Genomic DNA, 24886 nt, shown 5'->3' with positions numbered 1-24886 from the left:
TGTCGCCATCGTTCCTTAACGTGGCTGCATGTTTTCAACTGCCGCTGCTCTTTCCGTCCTCAGAGTCTGAATACAGCTCATTTAGAAGATGCAGTGCTGGACAAGAGTTTAATCCAGAGCTCACATGACGAGGGTGTGACTCATTTCCTTAGTTTTATAATTGAATTATTCTGCATCCTGTTTGCACGACTGGTTGGCACAACAGATTGAGAAAGCCAGGCGAAGTTAAACCTGCATTTTTCAAGTCCACAACAGAATCTAATGCAAATGTATGCATGAAAAGAAACACACAGTTCATGGCCAGAAAAATTCAACTGGGCTACTTTTGTTAGTAGTTTCCTCAGCGTTGAAAGTGAATGTGTGGATAAGTAGAAACTAAATCCTGTCCTGAATTGTATTTGTTCTTTCCTATACTTTAATAGTGACAAACTATAGTATCTTTATAAAAGTTTAATTATTTTTTGGCTTGAATTGCTAAGAATTTAATTTGAAGTAAAGTAAAGTGGTTAAAGGTTTTGGGAGAGAAGGTGGGGGCAGGGTTGGCTCATGAGATGCTTGAGAGATGTGCAGGAAGTTGAGGTAGAAAGCTGTCTGGAACACTTTCCCCTCTGAGTAAAAGCTTTCAGTTTGAAGACTTGCAGCTCAGTCAGCTGTTTTTTTCTTCTAATTCTAGTTAGTGCAGTCATTCAACAAGGAATATATAACCTGCTGGAGTGTCCTTAAGTATGACCTCTACATTTACTTTACCATTAAATCTAACAGCATCTCCCTGCCTCGTCTGATGGGAGTCATGTTTTGCAGTTCGTTTTCTCTCTCAGCCGCCTCAAAGCACATGGATGTGATCTTCCTAGGCCGGGACTTTACTCTGAAATGTTGCTGACTGACGGATTCCTCAGCAGCCATAGACTGGAGTGGCTCTGCTTATTCCTGGGTTGTGGTCTGGGTCAGTGGCTTATTCTGAATGCCAGATGCTTGACTGAAGGGGGATGTACACAATGTGTGCAGGAGGGCGGTGCAGCCAGCAGAGGGCAATGTAGCACCAGTGGCATTGTTTGAGCCTCTCCTCTTGACCACAGTGACAATGTAGTGACCTGCATCTTGATCCTGTTAAAATCTCCTGTACTTTCTATGAAGTGAAGGTAAAGTATTTTAGTTCAAACAGTTTAATCAATTGAGACACATTCATTGCGATAGTAGGAATACAAATTGTTATTATAACTGAAGAGGAATAGTTCATATCATGTGAAACTGTTTGAAAAATATAATAAAGCAAAGAAAACGTTGTATGTCATTGGTTATTACAGCAGTAGATAATGAAACTGACTGGATAACAGAATCTTAATGACAGCAACAACAACTAGCTGCCTGAAATGACGTGTAAGGTTAATGAAGTAATTAGAATCATAAAGAGTGCGTTGGTGGTTTGATAAGATGTAAGCTGTTTAGACAGCAGATCATTTGGTCGCGGATGAATCAGCAGCCGAGGGCGTCTGTGTTTCACATTTTGGAGTACGGGATTTTGTAGTTAGTGAGAAAACGCAGCGGCTTCAAAGTTCTCTTAAATCACACCCCAAGAGCAGAATCGCACGCTTTTCCTCTGCAGCTGCGAGTCTCGTCAAAGTGCCAAAGAGTGTAAAACACCCAACACACAGGCATGAGCTAAATTGACATTAAGTTTTTTGGGGGGTGGGGTGGGATTCATATAAATATGTACAGAGAAGTCATAGCAAAGAGGAAGAACGTAATTGTCCATGTAAATGTGCTGCAGCCGAGAGGCTGTTCAGTAAACACATTTGGGCACTGATGTTGCTTGTATTTATGTGGGGAGTGGCTGCATTCACAGCCTTGTTGTGTAACAAGGCTGTAGGCAGCAGTAACCTTGGGGGTGCTAAATACATTTTAGCCGCCGTTTTTGCTGTTTGGTTAAAGAAATAATTGAATAATCGAATTTCACAGCCAGGGGTCAGAAAAGGAAGAAATACGTATATGCTTACAGCAAGATGAAGGGTATGAAGTACTGATTTATTTTATACAATATGCAAGCAATCGGTAATAAAGCCTCTATAACACTGTATGGTAAACCAGAGTTAACTGTTCAACTATACAGATGGAACCTGAGGTATCATTTCCTGTGTTTATACAGAAGTAAAAATCAAGGGACTTGCACTATTTAGTTCCTCAGCTGCTTCCAGTCAAGATGAATATAATGAGAATCAGTTTATTTATGTCATTCCATCCATATCTGTAAAACTGTCAGTGGAACGAAATTACATTTCTTAGGACCTGTGTGAATATGAACAGACAATACAACACAAATATCAAGCGGTTTTAATAGAAAGTGCAATTCTCATGAACTGCATTCGAGTTCCTGAGTTAAAGTGATTTAAAATAATAACAAAATATACACATTAAAAGTATTATCAATTCTCTAGTTTAAACAGGACGCTGAAGAGGAATCAGTTACAGGTGGAACATGTGTGTCAATGCACAGTGATATGACAGTTGACTCACTAGCTTCTGAAGACAGATAAATATGGAGATATTTTCTCACAGAGAGACTGAAGACTGTTGTACGGTCACTGGCGAAGGCTATGTGATGGAGCAGCATTTGTCTTTTAACATAGTATAATATAAATCCTCAAATAATTTTGTGTGTGTGTGTGCGCGCCCTCTTGCAGTTTCCCTCTTCATGATGAGAAAAGATGGAAAAAGACAAGCTGGGGAGCTGTTTGGAGAGTTAATGTGCTCCACTTACTTTCTCTGGCTGTACACTAAGAACTATTGCAGAGCGATAAGGAGATCCTCAGTTTTTCATCCCACCAAACAGCAGTTTACATTCAAAGTTTTCTATTTTCTGTGCAAACTCTGTGGCTCTTTTGGCTGAGCAGATTGATCGCTGTGTTTTCCCTGGACCATGGAACACCTGGTACTCAGTGAAGGTCAGAGTTTTGATTAGAGAAGGGTTTGATTTGTTTGTGGCTGCAGGGATTCACGGCTTTGTGATATTGGCCAGCTGTGGCCAGGACCTCATGTCAGAGCAGATTCTCGTGTCCCAGTCCACAAACCACAGGTTTACACGGATCTGAATATCCTGCAGGAGGTGCTCAACCACAGAGTGCAGGCCGACTCTTAAACTCAGGAGTGTAAGACAGATTCGGGATGTGGTGGGGATACAAATATCATAGATCTTTGTCATGTATGTTGTTTGTCATAATAAAAAATATGTGTGACTATTTCCAGGATATATATGATTTTATAAAGGATAATAAAGGCCCCTTAAGAGATCTGATGGACAACAGCAGTGAAGGGGCAGAATATTTCTAGATGATTTAGTGAACTCTTGTTCAACTGCTGTCCTGATAGTGGGAGTGGGGTAGCATATTTTCATGCTCTTAAAGTAGCATTTTTTTTTTATCCTAGCATGACAGAGGAAGCCATCCATACTCACAATATCACACTTCTTCTCCTTCTTAAACCCAAATTATACTTCTCACGTCTGTTTTGCAGTGAGGGTCTGCATCAATTTCACCATCTGCACATGCTTGGAACTTATCTGTGCACACACCCAGAAGTCTGTGCTCATCCACTGTTAACCTCACTGTTATTGTCTCTGTCTGTTTGGTGATGTATCATTGCTACCCGCGTGCATGTGGAAAAATAGTTTTGCCTCTGAGACAACTAATTACAGGAAGAATTAATAAGGCCTTGGTGATTTGAGTTCTGTATTTCCAACAGAATCGTATCATAATGATATGATATTATTTTACATTATTATAATCTCATACGTTGTTGAAATGACGTTTTTCAGAATGGATTTCCATGAAACTTGGGTCAGGGAGGAAACGATCAAATTTCTTTTGCAGATCCAGGATTTTTTTTTCAATTTCTTTGAAATTGCAAGATAGGATAGTTCTTTTAACATTTTCACCTGTTTTCCGCTGGAATAAATTCATGGATCTAGACGAAAACCAGGCATGTTTATGGAACTTATATCTATGAAGGTGCTTTCAGACATGCACTGACAGATACTCTTTCTCTGCAGCGTCTGTATGAGTGAATGCAACTGTCCGAGTAAGAACCTTTGGAGTTTCTGTGGACTTCTTCAATCTGGCCCCTAGCATACAGTCCGCAGACACTCTGGAGGAGCCAATGTGAAAACAAAGTAGGAGACTCTTTGCAAAATTCACCGTAAGCGAGTGGTTGTCTTGATTACTATTTTTAACAGTAATCGACACAAAAAAGATCAAAAGCCAATATTGCAGGATGACAAAGTTGTGCCATACAAATAGAAGACAACGATTAGATGTCAAAATGGATTTTTGGTGAAATGGTTGGACACCATTGCTGTAAACAAAAACAAGTGATTCTGCATCGGAATTAACAAGTTACATCCTGTTTCTGCTGCTCCACCGCTCACCTGAGTCCTCCGGAGGATTTGTTGATGTTTTGAATGTGTCTGATTAGAGAATCTCCCGCTGCATTGTGCATGGGTGAAAGGGAAACTCTGGAGAGAGTCCAGACCCAATTCTCCAGAGGGTCTCTTAAGCGTGTGAAATATTGTGCAGCTTGATTGAATTTAAGCGGTATGATGTTCCTCAGTGGAGGTATTTGCTATTAAAATGTTACGTGCGAACATGAAATATTGTCATGTATACATATATATCTATATTTAATTAAAAAATATACTAATAATATTCTTAATTTCAAACATATAATCTGGATATGCACATGATATAATATATGTGCAAACATTTAAAGTGTTGTAACCTCTATCTCTGCGTAAAAGACTGATCATGTGTTTTTACATCATTCCCCAAATCTTTCAGCTAATCTGCATCCAGTTAGAGGGCCATTGTGTGAGAGAGGTGCAGTCTAGCACAGTGATTTTCAACCAGTGTGCCGCGGCACACTAGTGTGCCGTGAGAGATCGTCAGGTGTGCCGTGGGAAATTATCTAATATCTAGTGTTGCACCGAAGATGTTTACCGACATCTGCACATCGGTAATAAACTTGACTTTCACTGATATCATTGGTATTTGTGGTTAAACCGCTGGGCAGGTCGCCCCGTCGCCCTCCTCTCCACGCCTCCGGAGACTCGGCGTGCGGCACGTCTCAACGTTTTTTGGGGGGGGGAGGTCCTCTTCTGCGGTGCCTAACGACTTCAGTGGTGCGGGGTGCTTTCTTTCTCTTGGACCGCGGGGTGGTGTCCCCCGCCGGTGCGGAAGGCGGGCCGTTGGAGGGGACCGGGTACGGCGGTTGGCGGCGGCGACTCTGGACGCGTGTCGGGCCCTTCTCTCGGATCACCTCAGCTACGGCGCCCGCTGGGGGAACCCTCCGTTCGCGCGGGGGGCCCCTTCCGGCGGTGCGCCTCGGCTGGCGCCTAGCAGCTGACTCTGGTGCGGACCAGGGGAATCCGACTGTTTAATTAAAACAAAGCATCGTGAAGGCCCACGGTGGGTGTTGACGCGATGTGGTTTCTGCCCAGTGCTCTGAATGTCAAAGTGGAGAAATTCAATGAAGCGCGGGTCAACGGCGGGAGTAACTATTGGCACTCAAAACAGGTCAATCTGTTTTAGACAGGGTTAAAAGATCCTGTTTTAAATGATCCTTGTGGTATTTTGACCAAAATATGTTACAGACATTTCATTAAGACCCCAAGGAACCATATCAACTGTGATAAAATGGGTATAATATGTCTCCGTTAAATAAAGTTGAGTTAAATCAAAGATTGTTTCATAAATCTGATTCAATACCTCATTAAAAGGTAAGAGTAATAAAGGGCTGAAATAATTTAAAATAGTGCTTTTTAATACATTTAGAAACTATATTACTAATTATATGTATATGTACTGTGTTAGGCCATAGAGTGTCATTTTGTGTCATTTTGGTTGGTGGTGTGCCCCAGGATTTTGTAAATGTAAAAAATGTGCCTCGGCTCAAAAAAGGTTGAAAATCACTGGTCTAGCACAAGGCTCCTTACTGGTGTCCTCAAACATATCCTCGTCCAGCAGGGGGTGTTGAATCTCAACAGCATAAATTCTCAAGATTGAATAATACTAACTGAAGTAATAATGTCCTTCTGTCATCTGTCATACTGACAATGTAGTACTTTGGATGGCTGATTCACAGGATGAGGGAGCGACATTCACAGCCTTCATAGAGAGCCAGTGAGAGAAACAGATAGAGACAACCGAGGCATGAGTCAGGCAGAGTGAGGAGAGAAGTTAAGAGGCGACAGAGGAAAGGAAAAGAGAGGGAGGGAATGGGAGAAGGAGGGAGAAAGGGAGGGAGGGAGGGAGAGAGCAGAGCTGGAGTCTGGTAGGAGGCTGCCTCTGCGGCCAGATGTGAGGTTTAGCAGGCAGCTTTGCCTCTCCTCAGTGGTGTTTCCCATGGATTTTAACCTTCAGCTCAGTAAATCTGCTCTGGATATTTAACGGAAAATGTACGAACGACACAAGCGGAGGTACAGTCTCCGTGCCAAAGGAGAACGAGCTGTAGACGTGGTTTTGATAAAGGTAGGATCCCGATCTACACTTGAAACAAAGTTGTTTAGTAAATGTAATGTCGTGCTGCTGCTACAGTAATAACAGTCATTTGGAGAGAAGCTTTGAAAACAGTGGTTAAGTGCTTAAAACAAATAAAAAAGTAAAGGCAAAAGCAAAAATGCAAGGTAAGAAGTTTAAAAACAGGACCGAAATCTTATAAGTTAACCAGAAATGGTAGGTCAAAGATGATTCATCAATAAAATCCATTGAAGTGAATTTCATGAAGTGATTCAGCAGCGTAATCTCCTTCCAGGCAGAATGACTCTTATTCCTAAAAAGCGGTCTGGAAAAAAAAGGTCTTTCTTAGTTAAAACATAATCGTAACTTTTCACGAAGTGCTTCAATGTGCTTGTGACCGGTCACTACCGGTCTTTGCTGTATTGCTCCACTATCAACAGCCATGATTGCATGGTTGTTGACAGTGGCCCTCCAGACACAGGGTGCTGATTATTTTGGGGTGGAGTGTGGTTCTTGCCTCTGCCTGGGTCTGTTGTAAGTGACACAACGACAGATGCCTCCACTCGACTACTCTCTATGGAATACCTGTGTATGGAACTTAATGAGCTTTAGACAGTTTCTGGTCTTTCAGGCTTATTTGCTCAGGACAGTTAGTGAGTGTCTGACAAACTATAAAGCTAAAAGTGAACATAAAGACGGCTGATGGTCTTCAAATGACTGAATCCCGGCAGAGTTAGTATCTCTGTTTCTCTCAAAGGTTGTGTCACTGTACCATACAGTTCTATGACAAACCATGTGAACTGGGTGTTTGACAGGCGCTTTCTAAATGGGCTCTTTATAGCCCCAAAGAGTTGAGCTATTTAAAGCCCAAGTTGCAGTTTCCCTGCTCGACACATATAGAACCCCTCAAAACATCATTTGCAAAGCAGAATTTCCTTTTGGTTGAACAGGACAGTAGTTACCTCTGTTGGCATTTAATTATAAATAGTAATATAATTTAAAAATCTATGAAGTATAAAGGTGACAAGACTAATTATCAGCAAACAGCCATCCACAAAAAAGCTCTACCAGGTGAAATTCAGGAATCAGGGGTCATAAGGGGGCCACCATTTACACAGAGTGGCCAATTGTATTGCCAATCTTCATAAACAATTCCACTTCTGGGGCCAATCAGATTTCAGTTGGGGCCGGTGCCCCCGCCCCTTGATTTGCCCCTTCTCTCCCTCCATGTCACGCTTGAACTGTTTTGTCAATAAAAGCAAAATTCCCCTGAAAATATCTCCTGTTAAACAAGTCTGGATAGATTTTTTTTTAAACTAAGGTAATGACTCAATATTTCCTCTAGTTTGATGACTCTTAACTACGACCATAAGCTGGGGTCGTCATCATAATGCACAAACTAAACTATGTCCTACGTCATTGGACCATCTGAATGTCATTTGCTGAATGTGATATCTACGTCAAGGCAGAGTTGGAAGTACAGAGAGGAACATATGCATGAAGTGGATTGCTCTCTTTTATGTAACACCTCTCCTTAGTCACTTTCAAAACTTGTTCCTGATGTCAGCTCTTCTCAATAAATAGCAAGGATGAGAGGATGTGAGTGAAAGAGAGAGGGGGAAAGGGAGAGAGATGGGATGGTGTGGGAAAGAGGCAGTGCCGGCCTAACGGTTTCCTCTGGCCTCAGATGGAAACAGGCATTCGGCCAAATGACTTCATTCCAACCAGCGTTTCACATCCCAGCATCTCTGCTGGCCTTGAGTCACAAAACACATCATTACTCCACTTACTTAGAACAGTAACTGTGAAAACGCCTTTACACTAAATAGCATAGCATTACTGTATATAAAGGCACGTGTGGTTTCAGCACATGGGGCACAAATAGGCAGAAAAGAACACTTCCCCAAATCTACTTGGGCTCTATTAGACTTTTGTTTGGCTCTTTAGCGAAATTTTTATATTCTCGATCATTTTATTTCACAGGAAAAGTCAAAGAAACAACCTCTGACACTGAGAAAATAATTTAGAATAAAACAAGTATTCCGGTAGCAAGCAGAGGACTGAGATTAAACTTCCCTTCACCCTGAAATGGCAAAAACTCCCATTCAGTTCAGCTTCAGCAATGTTCTGTAGTTGCCTGGGACCTCTGACCCCCCCGGCGAGGGGAGGTAAGGGGACAGGCATTCAATAGAAGCAGCACTTCGGAAGTGGTCTTAAAAAACTGATTTAAAATCCCAGTAAAAACCTTCAACAGTCATTATAAGGGGACGATGTCTCTTTTATCCTGTTGTAAGGGTTTGGTTGGTTGATTTCCGAGTGTCACTTCCAGTGAGCAACAGAGAAACACTTTGTCCTCACGTCTGCAACCAGCCGCCCTCAGGGATCAAACTGGGTTTACATACCTGGCTGGAAACAGTCACTCAGTCCGCCATGGCATCCTTCAGCCCTGCGGAACCTCTTTGGCCGCCTGCCTGCTAGAAACAAGGCAGCCGCCCAACTCCCGTCTGCCGCTGCGCACACCCACTCACACCAGTCTGCCTTTTTATTTTTAAACCAGATGTGTTTTTACTGGGTACAGTTTGGATTCCCCCGACACTGGAAATATGCAATGGGCTGTTCTGAATTCAAGTTACCATTTTGGTAGGGGGGGGGGGTCGGTTCCTCGCTCACAGGCTTGCTGGAACGCTCGCTCGAGGAATTTGTGGCTCACACTCTATGCCTCTGTATTTTTTTATTCAACAAAATGTATTTACAACCTCATTGATCTTACTACATTTTTTTTTCTGTCCTCTGGGCTTCTCTCGGGAAAATATGCTTCCTCAAGTTCACATGTCCTTAAGATAATCAATAATTTTCGTAGCAGCATCATTGCTGCTCTGTAACCATCCGTGCTGAACTAAGTGAGGAGAAGTTGAAGCTATGATATTTGAGAAGCTTCTGTTTTGTACCGCCTGATCGGCTTTCTTTCATTTTTCAATCTTTTGGTCACCATTCATCCAACGGGGTCAGACAGGGTGAAAATGCAACCTCCCTCATGGAGGTAAAAATAGAATAAGATGTGTAGAAAATAAAATATACAATCACAAAAATTGGAAGACAGTATAAAGACATACGAATGCACTTATCGTAAGTCACTTTGGATAAAAGCGATAGATAAATTATATATAATGTAATGAAATAAGAATAAATATATGTGTAAGTAAAAGATTTCATTCCTGTAGAATATCGCAGTTGCCCTTGAAGTGTGTGTTTGTGTGTGTGTTTTCTACAGTTGCTGAATACAAATAAAAAAATACTAATATACACGGGTAGAATATGTAAGTTAATCTATACCAGCCACTTCCACGTCTCGAACTTTCACTCTCAAGTTGTTCTGTTGGTTCTTGGGGGGGGAAACTGTCAGAAGAGAAACTACTTGAAGCTGCTGTTTCCTTTACTTTGGCTTCAGCCTGCGTTTCATGCAGGTTCCCTTGTTACTGTCGGAAGTTCTGCTGTCACTGCTCCCCACTTGTAGCCTTTTGTAATTTGTAGCAATCGCTGGCAATCTTTCTTCTTTTGAGCACAACCTGTGCGAGCATTTCTACATGTATGTGTGTGTGTTAGTCTGGTGTGTACTTGCGCCCTCTGTGACCAGCTAATCTTTCCTCGCCAGCGTGTTTGTTCTCTCTCAGTGGGCTCTGTTTGATATCTGAACACAGCTGTGAGAAAAGAAAAAAAAGCCTGTGTGTGCTCTGTGCGTTCAACTGTGTGTGTGGGATTTCTGCTGTGGTGTGCACGTGATGCTTGATGAGTGAAATATAGGAGCACAAGCGTGCGTGCGTGTGCGTGTGTGTGCGCGCGCGCGTGTGTGTGTGTGTGTGTGTGGGGATGGGGGAGCATGTACATGGAGCCAGTTGGTATGTAAGAAGATGTGTGGGAATGCATAAGTGTATGATCACAGTGGGTGCTTTGAGATACACACATATGCACGTGCATGCACGCACACACATGCACACACCACTCCCCAGCGCGGACAACTCAGCTCAGTGTTCCTCTGGCTCTCTGCAGGCTTGCCAGTAATCTGCAGTGGGACAGTTGAGGGTTAGCTGTTTAGAAACTATGCTCAGCCCCCTCACCCCCCAAAGCATTCTGGGAGTGTCAACCTTGCCCGTTGGTTGGGAATCACTCATCCCTGTCTCTGTTAGTGCTTTGATTTGAATAATCTCCTGACTTTTCATTTCATTTCGGCCGCTTTTCCTCTTCTTCAATAACTGCTGTGCATGTTGTCTACTTTAGTTTTAATGTCTTTCCCTCCAGCTCTCTGTTTTTGTGAAACTGTACCATAAGGCGTAGGTGGGCAATTTAAATCCCACATGGAAATGGGGAACTTTACAATGAGAAGGCAACTACAGAATGTAAACACATTTTGAGGCTGTTGCCATGAATTTGAATGCACCGTTTGATCTGATGAAAATCCTAATTATAGCTTTAAAAGTACATTTCAAGCAGAAATACTAAACACTTTCTGGTTCCATCTTCTCAGATGTGAGGATTTGCTGCTTTTATCTGTTTTCATCTGAATGAAAATTGAACATACTTGAATCTTGGACTGACTGTATGTTAAACAACCATTTGATTTTTCTGAGCTCAGGGAAACTGTACAAGTGTAACAAACAAGATAAATGATTTTTAAGGTGCAGATGGTCACTGTTTCTCTCTGATTCTAGTCTTTGAGCTCAGCTAACCTGCTGTCTTCTGCCCTGTAATCAGCAGACAGACTTTAAGAGTGGTACCAAGTAGGTTGGGGCGATGTCAAATTATAATAATTGCAATATCATTTTCATCAGATTCATAAAAGGTTTTAATAATCGATATCAACTGAACATTTTGATCTTAAAGGTCGGAATCTACAATTTGTGTCTGGAACACATTTGATCATATTGGTTCAAATCCTTCTCACATCCCAGATGTATCAATAAATAAATCTGAAAAACCAAAGTAGAAGATATAAAACATGTCTTATATTGTCTTATCTCAGATCCTTAGCCCCCTTTTCTCATTCAGAAAGCTCAACACTGACTTAGATCTTAGCAAATCTAATAAAATGTTCATATCACATTATTGGTTTCTTCTCCGCATAACTCTAATGAACTAGTGGACTGTTCACCACCAACGACCTGATAAATGTCAATATAAATGTTTGGATCCATATGTGTGTAAAACTCCGAGTTGATTTGGTGGCCCAGGGTGGAGCTGCGTCTTTTTGTTCCCCTGATTCACACAAGGTTGTTGCCTTTAGATTAGTGACTTATTCTGGAGGTTCCTTTGTACGTAGCCAAGTTTAAAGGGCTGCGCTAAAGCCTGTTGATCTGAGCCGGGCTTAACCTGGGTTTACTGGGGTTCAGAGTTAAATGGGAAGAATTAAGGAAGGGGGGAAACAAGCTACTGTAGCAGCATAGAAAAAAGGAAAACCATTGATAGATGATCTTGAAAGATGATAAACATCTTAAAAGGAAGAATTATCAAGTCTCCACTACAGTCGATTTTAGCTGCAGTTCAGAAATCGCAAAAAAACAAAGCCATGTTGTCAGCCAATAAGGTTTTTGTAACAGGGGTCTCTCGTGAAGAGCTTGGTTTTGGCAATCTGGCTTTGTTAATAGATTATTAATCTGTTTTCAGTTCACTTGGTTTGTACGAGAGACACATTCAAAGTCAAAGCTCATCATCTTTATCTGCGTCTCGTTGATGGAGCTCATTAAAACACAATGAGCTCCTCTGAAGTCTGTAAGCTTCACATTCAGAGCTGTCAGTCATGTCTGCACAGCTTCGGCCAAACTGTCGAAGCTTTTGTCTTGCCTGCGAAGAGGGAGGGGGGGCTGCCTGGTGCGTTTGAAGCTAAAACAGACACACACACACACACACACACACACACACACACACACACACACACACACACACACACACACACACACACACACACACACACACACACACACACACACACAGCTGTTTTATAGACAGTCAGACCACAGAGGAAGCAGAGCCCCAGCGTTGTGTGTGTACAGCCAACCACAGATCTCTGACAGGCAGTGTCTGTGTGTGTGTGTGTGTGTCAGTGTGTTTGACTTGGTGTCAGTGTGACTGTTAGTTCTGAAGGCTGAAATCAGGCCAAAGTCAGATCTTTGCGAACAGTTCCTCTAGGAGATGGAACCGGATTGTAGCTGCTAAATCCTATGAGTCCACTCAAGCCTGCGTTTATAAAGAGTGTCTTATCGTTGCTTCCCATCCTGTGAGCCGAGCAACACTTCCTAACAGACGCATCAGGCTGCATCATAATTTCTCTGTGGGTGACAATCACATGTTGCTCAGGCTGATTCAGTGTCTTCCTGTTTCTCTGTAGATCCACCGAGACAGAGAGGCATCGTTCAATCCACCCTGCAGCACTCAGCACTCAGGTAAGAGTCCTTGCTTGCCACTTTTTGTCAAAATTGGCTGGTCTAAAAGGCGTTATGTATTCAGACAGCCTTTCTGTACATTGTTCTGTGCTTTGCTTTTTAAATGTAAAATGATTTATGTCTGTTTCTATAAGCTCTACTGCGAGGCTACTTTCCCATCAGTGACAAATGTGTCACGCTGGGTCAGTCATGCATTAATGTTTATGGAAGATGTTTATATCCCTTGTCTCACGGAGCCCATTTGTTTGACGCGATGGCAAATTTATGTTTGGCCCGGTGACTCCTCAAGCAGTCTGCTCGAATGTCGCTGACACAAAGCAAAGACACTTGTATCATTTGAGCTTCTGCATTTTGACAACAGACATTTTTTGTTATATTCAATACTGTAGCTCAGCAGCCTCTGTCAGCCTCTTTTTTCTACTCAAAAGAAAAAATGTGAAATACTTTGACAGGATGAGGTTTGGCTGTTAAATGTTTGTATTTTCGGGAGCCTGATAACCTCTGATTATGATTCTATGCCGTCATTAAATATCTTCGGCTCTTTGGCCTTACTCGAGCCAAAGAATTTTGAGTATACCGAAATTACAAAGGTGACAATAATCATCAGCCCTACTTCTCTCTGTGAAGCTTTTTGTCAACCAACAGTTGAGTTGTGGTTTGCAGTCAATCTGCGGATATCTTTTTTGTACCTTTAACTTGTGGCTAAGCTGCCTTACACTGGAATCTCACATATGAGTTGGAAGTTTTAACCGTAATGCTGCTGATTGACTTTGCATGGAGTGACGTCATGTGGTGAGAACGGTATTGTGGTTCATCTGGTAGTGTAGGTGTTTTCCATGTACTTCTCTTGAGTATTGACACATTAGCATGAGAAACAAACTATGTTGTGCGTGTCTCGAGCATGATCGATTGTTGTCCTTATGAAGATCGACTTTCAAAAAGTTGTATACTGATAGTTAAAAGGCATGTTGGAGTTGGAGCAAATCCTTTTGTGCAGACTTGGTTTCATTTACTTTTGTTTGTTTAAAAGTAGTTGGACATTAGGATACAGATAAAGGAAAGGGAGGTTCTTATTTTACTGGGTAGAATGGGGCTGGGGCAATTGGATCAATAAGAGTATACAGTATGTGTCAGTAAATAGCCAGGGTCATCTGTGCAATGTCTAAATAGCATTGGTATTGTAAGGCAAAGTTTTCATGAGCTGCACAGTATGTGTTTGTGTTTGTATCTCATGCTTAGACAGAATGTGCACAAGGATGTGGATGAAGGCCATGTGCACGTCAATGATTTGAAAGATATTTTTGCCAGCAGCTCAGGGTGGATAAGTTGGTTTTCTTCCAGTTGACCCTTTCTGTATTCCACTTGCCCCTCTGGAGTGTTTGGAAGAGACCCAGTCAATGTAACAGAGCTAATTAATGTTGACGCCAGTGGTGGTGAAGAGAAACACCAGGATGGACAGTAGAAACCCTGCAGTCACAGATGTGATCTTAGCTCTGCAATTGTTTTTTGGCAAGTTTCTCATAGTTGAAAATATCGATACATTGTTTTGGCATTTTTTGAATCTCTTACAAGCAAATTGTATATACCCCAATTTTAGTTAAATTCCAGTTCACTTTTTTATGAATGTCTTTTAATTGTTAACAAGACCTCGAATTTTCCAGCAAAATACCTTTTGAGGCATTGAAGCTGTCAACTAAATGCTAAGGTAAGCATGCTAACATGCTTCTAATGAAAATTATACCATGGTCACTTTAGCATGTTATAACATTTACAAATGAGCATAAAAGACATAATAGAGACTGATGCAGGTTTTGCAAGATTTCAGTTACAAAGCAAAGTATTGCATGGCTTTCAAGTTTGACTTCATGGTGGTACGAATTGTGCTGACAGGGTTTTACCACTTAATCTGAGGATCACGAATTTGTATACATTTAATAGCTATCCATTCTATTGTCAAGACGTTTCACTCTGGAGCAAAGAAAGTGACAGGATGTTGAGGTCCCCTTAAGTTTCTCTGCTTTTTGGGACAAAAACAACGTGTCATTAAAGGAAACAGCTGATTGCTGCCTCTGCAGCTGTGAATTTATTTTAGTCAGTATATGGGGAACAACTTGAGGAGGAAGCTCAATCTTAGAAATGTTTGATGTTGACACATATATGTCTGCCTGGGGAAGAGCAATAGCAAAGATAAGAAAAACGTGATTGTTTGACCTCCATAAGATGAGTCTGTCAACAGAGACCAGTCTCAATAAAAAAAAAGGCCAACAAATCGATGAACTGGATCAGACTCAGAACAAACTGCATTTTATGTGCGTGGAAAACAGATGAAACATCCGTCCTCCAGATGGAGAGGAAGAGTAAAAGAGAGGTTCGAAAGGACACGATGAAGAAATGGAGGGGAAATAAAGGTGAAAAGAGAGGGATAAAGAGAGAAAAAAAGGAGTGTTAGACGGAAGTATAACGTAAGGGTGAGATTTCCTGTGCAGCAGCTGGAACAAGCCAACATCGCTTCCTTTCTGGTGGAAATATACCTCTCCATCAATCTCTCTCTCTCTCTCTCTCTCTCTCTCTCTCTCTCTCTCTCTCTCTCTCTCTCTCTCTCTCTCTCTCTCTCTCTCTCTCTCTCTCTTTTTCTGTACTTCTGTCTTTGTCTCTCTCCAACTGTGTCTCTCTTTATGCTTATTTATTGAGGATAGCAACAGAAGGTAACCACAGCAGGGATCTGGCTGCTTGTAAATCTCTAATCCACCGTTCACTCATAAGGGTCAAAGACAGTAGAATACAAGAAAAACTACATTTTTAAAGTTGTATCTGAAATCTGTGCCTGATTTACTAATAGTGACAGTAGACAGCCTTCCCACCTATAGTGTTATTAATGTTAACGAAAATTCAAAATCAAGCTCAGTGAAACCTAAACGTTTCATCCAGTTAATGAAGAAGTACCTACAAAACTGAAGTCATTCCCACCAGCTTCATGCAGCTCTACTTTGTGTGTTGTGCTCAGCAACACACATTAGTCTGCTAACATGCTCAAGAATTACAGAGCCAAATTGAAGACATGATCAAATCCTAATTGAGAAGAAACTTATAATACCTGTGATAATGCTGTTCTGATGAGCCAAAAGATTAACTATTTAGTTATTTGTGAAACTTGAACCAACTACTATACAGCCTATATACTGTTATGGAATCAACAGGCCAATCTTCTGATATCCCTCCTTGACATCCTACAATTATTATTCTATTATTCTCTATTCTTGTAATATTCTGACTTTTTATCTTAACATTGTGACTTCATTCTCGTAATATTAGGACTTCATTCTAGAACTATTTCAAGTTTATTTCCCGAATCGACCTACCACCAATTAAGTGGCTGTGATACTCTGATGATGATGGTAAACTCTTTGTGCTGTAATTATGAAAAATAGTGAATAAATGGATGGTGACTAATTTCAGACAGAGCTCTAAACTCTCACAGTCAAGACCCTAGATGAGACTTGGTTAGAGAACAGAAAACCATATGGTGAGGGAGGGAGTTGTGGGAACTGACCTTCTTCTGTCAAAGGTCATTGTGAATGGGCTGACTCAGGAAACATGACTTGCAAATAAAGGTCAAGGTTAAACTCACAACAGCGACCACAGTGAGGCTCTGCTTGTATGTTATCTGTCACTGCGAAACACTATTACTTGGCCAATACCTCTTTTTGTATTTGTTAATATCAAAAGCAGATAATACTATACAGATATGGAGTAGATTTAGATACACAAACGTGACTCAACAGCACTTGGTTTAGAGGTTTGTGCAGAACAGACTATAAACAGGAATTTAATCTTTACAGATCCTAGTTTGGGATTTAGGATGGATACTGGACCAGCTTCACTATGGTTAATGTCTTGAAGGCTACAGCTTGCATGGCTGCCTGTGGTTCACTAGGCTGTGTTCAGAGTCACGCTTCTGCTGCTGCACACTGCTGTTTGTTATGTTCCATGATACATTCATCACGGGTGAAGCCTGTTTTTCCTAAACTCAATTCAGTAACCCTTATTTATATAGAAGGAGACACGTTGGGTGTGCCTTGCGTTCAAGGCAAAAATCTAACAGTGATTACACAAAGACATCGGAGTAAAAGGTGGTTTTGACATGTGTAAAAGTGAAGGTTGAAATTACATTTTGGTTCAGCGTACTTTTCAAAATGTGTTTGAGGAAGGAGAGATTTATATAAGAGTGAAAATGAGAAGCTTTTCTCATTAGGTATTTCAATAATTTAATACATTTAATGGAACAAGTTCCTTTGAAAGAATCTCAAACAACTTTACATACAAAAATTATGTTGGAGCATTTATATAAGTGGAAAGATTTAGACATATGACAGGATTTACATATTTCACCCATCCTGGATTCTTCAGTTAAGTTAACTAGGTAAAATATAACAGATGCCTTTGGTCATATGTTAGTAAGTGAGACTTAAGTTGATTGTAATAATTGTATGGGCTATTAACATAAGAGTCCTGAGTATATACAATTTATCCTGCAAAATCAACAAATGTTTAATATTGTTTTGTTGTTTAATTTTGTGAATGTGTTTTGCTCTTCACCTGGTAGGATACTGAAATAATTCAGTCCATCTACTGCATAGGACCTGCTTTGTTCCTTTAGACTTGAACACTAAAAAAGGAGCTGGTACAGCTCAACCTCTGGTGTTCAGGGTGTCTCCCGTGTGCTGGGTCCCTCATGGTTTCTCAGCTTTGTAGAAAGACTGACTGGCTGCTGTCACCATTTGCAAACTACCAGCCCAGTCGCACAAAGAAATGTTGCCATATTCTCTGAAAATACAGGACAAGGAAATGTAGGGTAAAAGGAGTGCTGATATTATCTGCACCGAGGGGAAACGGTTAAGATCAGTGGTGACTTATCTGGACTAACAGTAGGAAAATGTAGGGATGGGTGTTTTTAGACAGGGAGATGCTTTATCTGTTATTTAACACCAGGTCTCATTGCTACAAATAGATTTGTTTGCATCATAGCTACTTTTCAATTTTTCCTCTGCTGCATTCCATAACAACACACATTTCTCCTCCTCAGTTGTGCTTTTCTTTAACAAACATCACATTGAAAACACCAACAGCAGTAACTGTTTGTTTGACCTGAGTAGGTTCTGCATTTACAGCGTCTCCTGAGCTATGAAAAGAGCTTATGTGTTTCAAAATGAAGATACGTTTCTTTTGTTTGCCCCTGTGGAGATCTAGAAATGTAATATTTTTCTTGGGTGGACCCACTGTTCTCCCCAACTGAAAGTCAAAACAAATTATATTTAAATAAATTAGTTGATATATAATCCAGTTGTATGAACTAATTTACATTAACAACAATAACCACCCATTATGTCATCAGATAACTTTACACCTGTTCTCCGTGTGTGTTGTGTGTGTTGTGTGTGCTATATGTGTTGTGTGTGTTGTGTGTGAGAGAGTGAGAGTGTGTTTGAGACAGCTGACAAAACTCGTAGTCCCATGCTAGTTTTGGTGGACAGGTGCGAGGTAGTGGAGAGAAAAAAAAATCCCATCATCTACCACGGTCAGCACCACCACCCTACACACACACATTCACACATGTTCACAGAGGAACTAAGAGCAAATGAAGAACTAAAGCTAAAATGGTTTTACATTTACTTCCACATCCTCTGGTTGAAGTTAACGCTCCACTGTCTGCAGCGCTTGCAGTCAAAGGTCAGTGTAGCTTTCATGTTTGGACTGTGATGTTATTCAGCATAATTTACAAGAAACCTGCTTTTAATAAAGGCATGAGGTAACATTCTATTTAATAAAACAACATAATACATAGGGCCCTTTGAAAACAGTGTTCAGGGATTATTTGATGGGCAGAACTGCAGCAATTAAACTTGTGACCTTTCTACCGCAGATTTTTTTAAATATATATACGTGTCCTAAGGGGAAACAACAGAAATGATCCTCTGCATTTCACAATGTAGCCAATAGAGTCACAGACCTCTACAATGTTAGATGTAGACATTCATTTCATTTGATAATAAGATTCAAATGACTGAGACCTCTGAAGACCACATTCATATGGCTTTGTCAAGCTCTGTAATTACAAATTATGTTTTATTCAAATATGGGCAACATTTTAATTTCACTCAATTATGTGAACAGCTGATAAGTTCAGCTTTCCAAGTAAAGAACATGACTACGTTCACTCAGCGGGCCCAAGTGGCCACAATCAGATTCTTTTTTTCTGTGACCCAGATCTGATTGTTTAATGACACATGGAATCTGATCTTTTCAAATCAGATTTGTATCCCTTTTATATGTGGGTCTAAATTAGATACAGATCAGATTGAACAGCTATGTGACCCATCTCTGAATTCAATGCAACTTTTACATCACTCTAGATCGACGTTCCTCTTAATTAACGTGGGTGAGGGAGTCAACCGGCGAAAAAAATCATGGGCGACAGCTGCGCAAAGGTAGTCGTTGATGTTTTAGACCTCATAAGTACTTGAGGTGACACGTCTGTAAGCAAAACCCCCACTAACATCCCACCTCCTGACCCCCTGATGGCCTCTTCCTCAGCTGATTGGAGCTTATTTTGCAGCTTCATGTTAGTACCACCCTCATAATTCTCATAACTCCTCTGTGTAATAGCCCCATCCAACTGGTAACATGAGGGCTGATTCAGGTCACTTACTGTAGGACCTGCTCTGCTTGTTCAGACTTTAATACAAAAATTAAAAAAAAGTTGGTGCAGCACAACGATTGTTTTTATGGCTACATCCATGCAACCATCTAAAAGTAAAACGATCATTATCCATTACAGCATTTTGGCTTTGTACTAAATTGTATCCCTGTCCATACTAACACACCTGAAAAACACATATTACTTGACCACTGTTGTACTCTGTGCATGTCAGATGGTGTGGACACAAAGCATTTGGTTGTTAGTTGCAGAAAGAGCTAGGCTACAAACGAGAAGCAGAAACCCATGGCGGTCAGCAACGTTTGCAAATGATGATCCATGTTGTGTTCTACACTGGTAGCTGAGGGTTATGCCAGTTATTTTCTTCTGGAAAGGGGTCATGTGATAGGAGCCTGACTAATCAGCAAAAGCCAAAAAGACCCAATAGACAAGTCTTATCGTTTCCAAACATCTCCGTTTCTGCCTGACCAAACTAAAATGTAGCCGAGGGAGTTTTCAAACTTCTCAATTTTAGCGGCTCCAAAAACTCCAAAGTGAGGGCGTGTCCGCAGCAGAGTTGATGCACTCTCAAACAAAACTGAGCTGCGTGATGTAGCCTTAGACCTCAGAGTTTATCCAGAGTGCTTAGTCCTCTGTGGTTTCTCCGCTCTGTCACCATCTACAAACAGTCACACAAAGAAACTGGAACAAATTTCACCTGTCATGTTCTCAGAAAATATTGGACAAGGAAATGTGAGGGTAGAAGGAAAAAAAGGCGTTTAATCTATAAGTGCTGTTATTATCTGCACTGAGCGGAAGTCAGTTAAGTTAGCCTAAGTAGTGACCTATGTGAACTAACAGTATGAACATCTACATCAGAGTGTTATTAGACGGGGATGCCTTTTAGATACTTTATCTTGTCTGTTATTAATCACCACATCTCATTTCTAAAGATTATTTTTGATGATGTCTAGTTTTCAGTTTTTTATTCATCTAACAACAGGCATTTCTCCTCCCGAGTTCAGCTTGGCCTCCTTTCTTCATAAAACACCAACAACAGTAATTATTTGACTGAAACCTTTGACCTGGTTCATTATTAGCGTGGAAAATTGCTGCCATATTTCTTCATCTCTCAAGATCAGTCACCTTTGATTTTTGCAGTTGATGGAAACTTTCATAATCCCTTAACTTGGCATAAATATCGAAGTTTTTAGTTTTCTCTACTCTTCATGAAGACACTCATATACCTCTTTTACACCAACATTTGAGGGTATACGCAGTTTTTTTTAATCGCGTGTAAATCCACTAAATAAAGGTAATTGACTCTTTGCCCATTGCCAACAGCAGTTTGCGTTTCTTTTCTTTTTTCACCTGGTGGGTCATGTTCGACGTCACAGCCGTGTCTGAGACTGAGAAGCTCTCGCATCTTGCTGTCTTGCCAGCATTGACTCTTACACCATATGAAGAAAAACTGTTGCATTTTGTTTTTGTTGATGTAGAAAAAAACAAGTACACAAACGTAAAGTGCTATTAATCCGCCCACGCCCGGAAGCTCAATGTGTGTCATAACTCTGCGCAGAAAAGTGGAGGATCAGCTTCTAGAGTGACAAAGTGAAGAATAAGAAGAAGAAATGAGTGTGTTCCCCTCAGTGTCACGTTTTCATTACTGCCGATTGGAGCTGATAAAAACCTGTGTCCACTGCAGACTCATTTGACTTGGGAGTGAATTCTGATTGTATCCATCCCATTGCAGAAAAAAGCCAGATTTTAGTTGGTGTTTTGTCCAGTGGAAAAGGGGCTACATTGTATGGGCACATATACAGGACACACACATGCACAGATGGAACTTCCTCCCGCTCACATGACTGCGGTGGACGAGAAATAATCCTGAGGGATAAAGAACGACTTCCGCTTTACACGCAGAAAATAGAAATGAGAAATGATGCAAAATAACAAACCCCGGCGAATGATCTCATCCAGTTGTTCTTGGCAGCTGGCTAAAGTCAGCCTGCTGTTATACGTTTGTGGCTGCGGGTGCAATCTTCCTCTTTTAGTCAGCTGTGGGAGACATATCTGTACATGTCCTTACATGTACATTGTACAGAAAGATTGCAGCTGCAAAACACCATTGCATTAGAAGTGTTGTTCTGTGTGCAGACTTGAGGATGGATTGCTTATCGCTGGGTAAGGTTTCTAATTTATATTTTTTTACTTTAAAATGACTCATGGTGGGTTGCTACTGAATAGATGCTGTGGTTCAGAAACATTGGGGCCCTGTTGAGAGGCAGCGACCTGGGACTTGAGGCCAAACGTTTTCTACGAGAGCATTCTGTTAAAGCTGCTTTTGTGTCTTGAAGATATTCATTGTAATAGATCGCTGGCTGTGATTCAGGTGAAAAATTGACCTACTTGTTGATGTTCAGACTTCAACCTTGTCCTTGTCATATTTCTCGTTCCTCCTCAGCAAACAATTGTTTACTAAGAGTGAATTACTTCTAACATCAGGGTGCAGTTGGCCTCAGGGTGACTAATGGTGTATGTAATGCTGCGCTGTCATAAAAAAAGTTTTTTGCTGCACTCTCTATAGCATCGATTGCTTTTTCAGTTTCAGCGATTTTTCTCTAACTGAGATTTTCAGATCTGCCCTCAGACCTTTTGGAACACACAAACAGTCATTGTTTGCATTTGCAGTTCAGCACAGACGGCTTTAGTGAGGACAGTTGGCCATTGATCCGTGCAGGCTTTTCACACCTTCTCAAATTCCTGCACCGATGTCTAACAGACCTGCTTGTGTTTGAGAGCAGTGAATGAAAATATATTATTTTGGAGTGAGTGCTCTCACTGAGAAAATATTAACATCAAGATTAGTTAGTCAAGATTTCTCCTCTTATTTCAAATGTTTTATGTTTAACATTCCTCCTCTTCTCTCCTCCTGTCAACATGTGACATTTCATAGTTAACGCATTATTGTTTTGTCTCACAGGATCCTCACAGTCGTCGGCGTTTCCCAGTTTGCCCAGTAGGACCGGCAGCACCGCCAGTTGTCCCTCCACAGCGCACAGAGACTCCGGCAGCGACATAGAGAGCTTCCTGAACGTAGAGCCAGGATATGACAGCGTCTTCAGAAAGGTTGGACACACTGCTGATGTATTTTCTTTTCATAGCCAGGGTTGGGTTGGAAAGTGCCACCTCCATGACACACAAGCTTGACTGGTTTGCCAATTAGATTGAATTTGCCAGCAGGGGAAATGACAGTCCAGTTCCTGGAAATCAGTGTGAGATCAATTCTAATACTGTTTATCTGATGTTCAAATCCCTGTAATATAAACTGTGTTGCTGTATGAGTTTGACCCAGCTTGTTACAGAGCACAACAAATATAAACAAATTATCTAAAAATAAAATAAGAAGAAGCAAACAAACTTTGCTGCAGTGTTCACCTTTAATGGCTCCAGTCCAAACATACACTACATTCAGTAAGAAAACATTTTGTGTTTGCCCCTGCGATTTGTCCTATTGGGATTATAGGCTGTATATAAAGCTATTTTGTCAGTCTGTGCTCAGCTTCTTTATATATCAGCACCCAAGGCTGAGATGCCAAACATCTACTAAGCATCTTTTTAAGCCCAGCAGCTCCACGCTGCTGCTGCCAGGGAGGTGCAAGCCTTGGTCCCTGCTGTCACTCGGCTCTGCTATTGAAAGTCTGTTTGAAGTCGGCCGCCCTTTGGTTAAAGTTGAAATACTGGTATTTCTCAATTTCTGCTGTGCTGAGCACTTGAAACATGCTTATGGTAATGTGAACCGCATGTCCCTTTTTGTTGTAAACAACAATGGGAAGAGTCAGCGCAAGGAATCAGCTTCCTGGGAGTTTACAGTATGATGCTGAGAGGGTAGGGCACTGCAGAGAGACAATGGCGGGTGAAATGTGCCATGAAGTCCACAAGCTTTGATTCCAAACAAAGACTACTGCCGCTGAATTGAGAGGATTGATGTCTTCACTGCTCTCTGTAGGGAAATTGTCTTTCCTTTACACGATGCAGGACTGTAAATTTCTCATTTATTGTAACTTTACATGCTCATTAATTATAATGTGTGAGGATGTGAGCATTGTCTAAAAGCCAAAAATATGAAATCAAGTTTAAAACCTAGCTGAATTCTCCTCTGAAGCTAAAATCATGTGACACACAAACATACACTGCAGTCATATGCAGTCTGAACGCGCGCGCACGCACACACACACACACGCACACACAAGCTCGCACACAAGCTCACACACACACACACAAATAAACTCATGCGTCTTCTCTCTCCCAAAGGAAGTTGTGTATGCAGCATAAAGCAGATCTTTCATTCCCCGCTCTCCCAACAGAGGCAGCTCTATGCTCGACTCTCACACTGCAGCTGGCTGCACAATAGCCCCAGTTAAAGCTCACACCTACAGATTAGCTCTAAATGGACTGTCCAAAACCTGTGTGCGCACGCAGGAGCTGGTTCCCACCAGAGTCCGGCCAGATCGCAATTACAGTAATATTTCCTTTCAGGGTTCTACTCATTACCTTTGTCACTGAGCTGTCAGACTGGTAATACTGGCCATACCCACCATCAATTTAACATTTTATCATTTGCAAAGATACATATTAGTTGAGAAATCTTGTATCACAATGACCGCCTTTAAAAGAGCCATGTATAAACCCAGAAAAGACTTACAAACATTTTCCTGGAAAATACCATTTGTTTTCACATGGTAGCCATTATTTATTGGTGCTTTTTTTAATGGCAGTGTTGCTATAAATCGGCTCTGGCTCATTATCCCTCAGCCTTGCCATTTGTTCCTCATTATATGCCATTCCTGTGGGTTAAATAGCTCGTCCAACTCTCTTCCAACAATGCATCTCTCATGCTTTGGTGAAGAAATACTAATGGATACAGTGTGATAGCTTATTCTCTTCTTTTGTTTTGTTTTCTCTTCTACCTTGATTGAATTGAAAAAATAAAATGAAGTCCCATAAGTTATTTTCCTGTTCAGGGTTAAAGGTTTCTCTTCCTGTGTGACAGAGCAGCGCATGAATCTAACACTGCCAATTATAGTTCTCTCTCCACAAAGGCACTCCTTGATTAAATGAGGGATGGAAGTGAGTGCTTAAAAAAACACTACTTTTACACATGTCTGGTCCCTGAAATCATAAATCAATAGAGGACTTTGTTGGAGTTTGACTCCGCCAATTTTAAAGTAATGAAGCTGTTCTTCAGGCTCATG

At 41.1% G+C, this 24886-nt stretch overlaps 1 protein-coding gene across 7 annotated transcripts in view; it reads left to right on the top strand.

Annotated features, from left to right (window-relative positions):
• Nucleotides 1-24886, top strand: part of LOC128439456 (A-kinase anchor protein 13) — a 113475-nt gene that overhangs the window by 46737 nt on the left and 41852 nt on the right. For all 7 annotated transcript variants that reach the window (XM_053421933.1, XM_053421932.1, XM_053421935.1 and 4 more), the window contains exons 10-11: nt 12883-12937; nt 22615-22760. In XM_053421933.1, coding sequence (XP_053277908.1) covers nt 12883-12937; nt 22615-22760 — 201 coding nt within the window. The remainder of the gene's footprint in view (nt 1-12882; nt 12938-22614; nt 22761-24886) is intronic.

The sequence above is a fragment of the Pleuronectes platessa genome, chromosome 1, assembly GCF_947347685.1.
Source record: "Pleuronectes platessa chromosome 1, fPlePla1.1, whole genome shotgun sequence".
NCBI classification, from domain to species: domain Eukaryota; kingdom Metazoa; phylum Chordata; class Actinopteri; order Pleuronectiformes; family Pleuronectidae; genus Pleuronectes; species Pleuronectes platessa.
Note: the sequence above shows the minus strand (reverse complement) of the source record. Positions and strands in the feature narration are given on the sequence as shown.